Source organism: Caenorhabditis briggsae (genome assembly GCF_000004555.2).
Source record: "Caenorhabditis briggsae complete genome, chrV, whole genome shotgun sequence".
Classification (NCBI taxonomy): domain Eukaryota; kingdom Metazoa; phylum Nematoda; class Chromadorea; order Rhabditida; family Rhabditidae; genus Caenorhabditis; species Caenorhabditis briggsae.
Genome location: NC_013488.2, coordinates 2692215 through 2698650, shown reverse-complemented (window position 1 = coordinate 2698650; position 6436 = coordinate 2692215). Strand labels below are relative to the sequence as shown.

The window sequence follows — 6436 nt, the reverse complement described above, 5'->3', positions numbered from 1 at the left end:
CGCCACCCGCCGAGAGGAGGGGGGGGGGGGGCTACCACCCACGGCCCCCGCGGCCCCCCGCGATTATTTGCGTGTGAATTTTTATCTAATTTTTAATGACAATCACGTATTTTCCAAGAAAAAAAGTTTCCGCGGGGGGTGAGCCCCCCGGGCGGGTGCGGGCGGGTGAATCGCCCCCCAAATGGAAACCCTAATTAGAAATTGTGAGCTATTAACCTGCTAACTTCTTTTTCGAGCTATGAAAACTTCCCGACCCATATTTTGAGCTACTAGAATCCCCTGGCTCGTTTTTTGAGCTATTAATAGTTTTTGACTCGTTTTTCAAGCTATTAGAACTTCTCAACCCATGTTTTGAGCTATTAGAACCGTCTGACCTATTTTTGAGCCATTAGAAGAATTTTCTGGCCCGTTTTTTGAGCTATTAGAACCTCCTGACCCCTAAACGTAACAACGTTTTTTAGATTCTTGGTATCATGGCTGTCATACTATCCATCACCATCTACTGGAAACTTCGGATGGTGTCAAGAGGAGGGAAGGATTCAGTGGTCTCTCAACAGGGACCCAATAAATACGCCAAGGCAAACCGGACGTCTACTGGAATCTTGATATCTTCTCTTCTCTTCATCACAGTTCCCAGTGTTCTCGTGGGAATCGTAGAATTGACTGGATTCTCGATTTTCAAACTCGTCGGACCATTTTACTCGGCGTGTTTGTTAGTAAGCGGTGAGTGAGAATAGTATCGGTCAACAAGATGTACAAAAACCTGTTTATCTGTCGATTTTGACCGTTTTCATAAGCCTGGAGGTCGGCTGTCAAGTGTCTGATTACTTTAAAAACTTCGGAGGTTGTGAAACATACCTAGATTGCAAACTTTGCATTTTTCTCAGGTTTTCAGTACAAAAACAGGAAAAATTAGGAATTTTCAAAATTTCTCTGAATGCAAAGTTTTCAACCTAAGTCTTTCACCCTCAAAAAATTTCAAAGTGATCGGAAACTTGACAGACGAGCTCCAGGCTTCTGGAAATGGTCTAAATGGCATAAAATCGATTGAACTGTACATGTTCAAGATATGTGATTCAGGTTGTTGCAACGCTATAATCTTCATTTCAAGCAATTGGGACAATGTGAGACCGAAACCACAAACATCGTCAGTTTTTGTGCCCAAAGTCTCTACAGTTCACTCGGCGGCTAACTCCGGAGGCGCCGGGACATGGCACTAAAAATAACTTGTACTTTTTTGTTAGAATTGAAAATAAAATAAATTATAACATTTTATTTATGGTTTTCTTTTCATTCTGACGTGACGGTGTACAGTGATCGATGCGTGCACAGTCGGTGGAGGAGCTTGCGCCCCGTAGCTTAATGATAGCTGGTATCCGTGCGGCACATCCAACGGTGGGCTCACAAGTTCGACTCCTGGCTACCTCACTCCATCAACTTCGCCATCACTGTCATCTCTACTACACTTCCTATTTGACGTAGTACACACAGAACTGGGCCAATACCCTGGAACATTGGGCTCTTTCCGGGAAGAACGGTTCCAAAACGGGACCGCCTGTCCCATCATCGGACTACCGGCCCCAGGAATTGCGACAACGGTCCCATTGTTCCGATATCGGTCCCAATGTTTCGAGAACGGTCCCAACGTTCCGACAACGGTCCCACGGGTACGACAACGGTCCCATTCAGGCTTATTCTGGAAACCCTATTCCCGGAATGCAGAAAAACGGAATGGTCTTTCAAAAGACCAGTGGAAATTTTAAAATTTTACATATAATTGGGATCGGAACAATAGGACCGTTGTCGAAACGATGGGACCGTTGTCGCAATTCTCTGGAACCGGCGGTCCTATGATGGGACCGACGGTCCCGCTTTGGGACCGTTCTTCTCGGAAAGAGCCAAAAATAGTACCTCTCCAATTAACAAATCCCTTAAATACCCCACTCACATTCAATTCAACAATCTTCCATTTAAAAAGCAAAGCCGGTATAAATTCAAAAACGATCGACGAGAACCCATCAGTCAGCGATAGCAGGTTTGCTCTACGAAGATCATTGGACAGATTGGTGTGCTTTATTGATAAGCAAGACAGTTTTAGACATAGTATACCGGAGAACGTCGCGTTGGACGAGGAAAATGTCATTGCGGATGCTGCGCGATAATCCAGAAAAGAGAACCATGCCATAGTCGAGCTCAGTTACCTCAATTCCTATGCGAGCCATCAAAAATAGGTCAACTGATAAAATACAGATCATAATATGATAACAATTTATTAGTTGACTGCTTTTTGATATCTTTCATGGAAAATGAGATATAAGGGCTCAAAGTTAGAGGACCCTACTGCCATTTTACCTGATAACATTTCGGAGAAGCACAACTAAAACTGGTGCAACCAACTGGTATAGGAAATTTTAAGTCGCAAATCCAAAACATCATAAATGGAACTGCAAGGCCTGTCAAGATAACAAAACAAAATATAGAGATATTCGCTATAAAGTGTTTTCGATATCGCCAAAATTTAATAGGGCAAGTGGTGGCCAAAACTCGCTCTATTGCAATTATAACTGCTAGATAATTTCTCATTTCTATAATTATAATGGAAACGAGGCCAACCAGAAAAGTAACATCAAAGGATATTACTTCAGAGTATAAAGTAAAAATGCTGACAACGAAGTAAGGCATAGCTGAAAAAAAAACGAGATAGAGTGTATCCGAACTTTGAGCTAATTTATCACGGTTTCTGTAAAAGATACCAAAAAGTGGTCAACTGATAAAATATTGGTGATACTATGATAAACATATAGTTAGTAAGCCACTTTTTGATATATTTTACAAAAACCGAGATATATTGGCTCAAAGTGGACGGGCTGGTGGCTTTTTTGTTACAAGTTCCCCCGCTAAACTTCCAACTTTGAGCAAATATATCTTGCTTTCTGTGAAAAATATCAAAAATTGTCAACTGACAAAGTATTTTTGATACTATGATTATCATTTTGTCAGGTAACACATATTTGATAACTCTAATAGGAGCCGAGATAAATTGGCTCGAAGTTGAGGGTCACACTCACCGGTAGCGCCGGTTAAGCCATCCAAAACTATGCGGAATATAATCATTTGATAATCCAGCTTTTTCCATATCTTTTGTTCTCTAAATTAATTCATCTGAAGAGTAATAAGGAATGTAAACTTACAAAGAATGCTTATAAAGAAGATGAAAGCATACTATCGCCGTATAACTCGTCGACAGTAATCCACATATTGTTAGGACCCAGAACTCGGCTGATAGAAATACCATAATAGACAAATTTAGGTGTGAGAGTGGAAAGTTAAATTTTAGTTTTTGTTTTTCCGGTTCTCCTCAAATCACAGGGGGAAAAATATTCTAAATGATGATGTCTAGGCGTTTTAGAAGTGCGTCATTTTTGATCTACGGAAAATTAGAAAATACATTCACTAGCTTTCTTATATATAAAACGCTAGACGCGTCTGTTGGTCCTAGTGTCCTGCTGTCAGGTTTTTGGTTTTTAAATGAAAGGTTGGCCGCCACCAAAACCTAACCCGCGGCCTTCCGCACAATAGCCGCGCACGCACACAGCTGCGCCATGAGGCCCACACCAGGAGAGGGGAGGGAGGGCATAGATGTTCTACAGCGTGAGACAGAAAAATTGAAAAGTGAGAAGTGGAGCGACGAATAATTGAAAATGCTTGAATTGTGAAGCGCCGGAGGCGCGGCAAACAGAAGGCTGGTGATGCTATAAAATTCCACTGTCGGACACTGGTAAACCTGTAATAGATGGGCGTCCTAACTTTGTGCCAATTTATCTCGGTCCCTGTCAAAGATACAAAAAAGTTGTCAACTGATAAATTGTTTATCGAAATATCAACAACGTTTTGTCTGTTGACACATCTTTGATATCTTGCACAGGAGTAACGCATAGGAGTCTCATATACTAATGTTGCGTAAACTGCTGAAACTATTCCAAACACTGTGAAAATTCAGAAATTCGTGGACATAACCAAAGTTTATTTATTTCGTTCAGACTAACCACAAGGGTGTTCCTAATTAAGGGGTGTCTAGGTATACGTACGTGCATTACATCAATTTGGCCATCACTGTTGCCTCCACACCTCGTCCGATTTGTCTTAAAACACCGAACACTGGACCAATACTCTGGAAAAAGAAAAGAAAATGAATTTTTAAAGTAAAGTCCTAGAAGGATACATTAAAATCCACGATCCCTTTGGTAAAAAGCATCGCTGGTAACAGTTCAAATGTCAGTGTCGATAATCCATCAGTCAGAGAAAGTAGGTTGGTTCTTCGAATATCCTTTTGGATATTACTGTGCGCACATGACAAGCATACTAACTTAATACACAGTATTCCAGAGAACAACGCATTTAAAAAGGAATAAATAGTTTTGGATACGACATGATAATCCTGATAACATTTCGGAGCTGCGCAATTGAAATTGGTGCAACCCTCTTTCAGCGGAAGTTGCAGCTCGCAATACCAGAACATAACCACACAAAGTGCAACACCGGTAGAGATGATAAATCCAACTATTAGAATATTAGATAATTTTTTTCTATAACAAAAAAAATGAATAGGGAATATTGTTGCACATGATCTCTCGATTGCTATAACAACCGCGAGATAGCTTCGCATTTCTATAAGGCTTGATGAAATGAGACCAATCATAAAGGATACATCGAATGGGATCACTTCAGAATAAGATAACGTAAACATGCTGGATAAGAAGTAGATGCCACTAGTTATGCTAGTGAGTGCATCGAAAAAGACACGGAGCAAAATCATCTGGTATTCCAACTTTTTCCATGTTTTCTGTTTTCTGAAAAAAGGTGTGCAAGATGACGGCCGGCAGCGGCCGCGACTTTTCCGATTTTTTTTGAAGCCGCGGGCGGCCGGCAGCCTTGCAAAAAAAATTCTCGAAAAATTCCTCACGAAATTCCTCGAGAAATGGCCTAGAAATGGTCTGACATGAACCTGGTGTGTTTTCTAGGCCATTTTGAAGTGGTGGCCTAATTTTTGCAAATTTGGATTTCTAGGCCACCATTTCAAAATGGCTTAAAAATGCCCTGACCTGACTCTGGTATGATTTCTAGGCCATTTTTTAGTGGTGGCCTAGAAAACCAAAATTGCAGAAGTTAGTCCACCACTTCAAAATGACCTAAAAATGCCCTAACATGACCTTGATATGATTTCTAGGCAATTTTGAAGTGGTGGACTAACTTCTGCAATTTTGGTTTTNTAGGCCACCATTTCAAAATGGCTTAAAAATGCCCTAACATGACCCTGGTATGATTTCTAGGCCATTTTGAAGTGGTGGCCTAATTTTTGCAAATTTGGATTTCTAGGCCACCATTTCAAAATGGCTTAAAAATGCCCTGACCTGACTCTGGTATGATTTCTAGGCCATTTTTTAGTGGTGGCCTAGAAAACCAAATTTGCAAAAGTTAGGCCGCCACTTTAAAATGAAAAAATAAACGAGACAACAATGTCAGCAACGATAAAAAACTGAAAAAAAGTCGCAAACGACACTCCGAAATTCTGCACCGCACATTGTTTAGCACATTTCTCGAGAAATTTTTTTCGAACATTTTTTCGAGAAATTTTTTTCGAACATTTTTTCGAGAAATTTTTGTCGAAATTTCCTCGAAATTTCCTCGAAAATTTCCTCGAAAATTTCCTCGAAAATTTCCCGAAAAGGGCATTTCTCGAGACATTTTTTTTCGAAAAGATGCACTGCTTACAACGTATGCTTATTCATGATAAACCAACACACTCCAATAGAGAACAGAGCCGAAAAAATTCCGATACCAGTACAAATCCAAAAACCCACTGACAATACGACCATGATTTTTTTTTCGTATTTTTTTTGTAAACGAATGAAAAAAGAAGAAATGGGTAAAAGCTGAAATATGTAAATAAGCTACTGTCTGCCTATGTTTTCTCAACAGACATAATTAGCGGTGTGACGACTACACAGAATGCGTAATCCAGTATAAAACACATTTTCATTCAAAGAATAATAGTGACATTGTGATTTATACTTGCCCTACTAATTTTGTCACTTATTGGACCGACTTTTGTGAAGACTCTATAACACAGTAAAGACACTAAATGGTTACGGTAGCAGTCGTAGAATAATAGAAGACACGTGGCAGATATAAGACCATGGGTGGAGACAATAAGGATACAAACGTCGTTGGCGACTGAAAGTTGATATAACATTTTTTGGACTTTAACTTTATTAATTTTTCTAGGCCACTGAAGCTGATGGTCCAGAAATGGTCACATGTTGTGTTTTCTAGGTGCATCTCCTATTGTGGCCTACCTTTCGCGAATTGAGTTTTCTAGGCTACTGTAGTTGATGGTCACAAAACTTTAACATGCACCAGATGTGGTTTCAAGCCA

At 40.1% G+C, this 6436-nt stretch overlaps 3 protein-coding genes across 3 annotated transcripts in view; 1 reads left to right on the top strand and 2 right to left on the bottom strand.

Annotated features, from left to right (window-relative positions):
- Positions 1-515: 515 nt before the first annotated feature.
- CBG21847 lies at positions 516-1220 on the top strand (the record flags this gene model as incomplete). Its single annotated transcript, XM_002635606.2, has 2 exons — positions 516-723; positions 1081-1220. The coding sequence occupies 2 exons, from the start codon at positions 516-518 to the stop codon at positions 1218-1220; spliced, it is 348 nt and encodes a 115-aa protein (XP_002635652.2).
- Positions 1221-1425: 205 nt separating this feature from the next.
- Positions 1426-4858, bottom strand: CBG21846 (the record flags this gene model as incomplete). Its single annotated transcript, XM_002635605.1, is given in 5 exon segments — positions 1426-1506; positions 1949-2151; positions 2342-2348; positions 2350-2684; positions 4213-4858. Coding segments are annotated over 5 exon segments (1272 nt in total), but the record flags the coding sequence as incomplete, so codon positions are not given.
- Positions 4859-6040: 1182 nt separating this feature from the next.
- Positions 6041-6436, bottom strand: part of CBG21845 — a gene marked incomplete at both ends in the record, with an annotated part of 2196 nt that continues 1800 nt past the window's right edge. The window contains one exon of the mRNA XM_045236727.1: positions 6041-6234. Coding sequence (XP_045097406.1) covers positions 6041-6234 — 194 coding nt within the window. The remainder of the gene's footprint in view (positions 6235-6436) is intronic.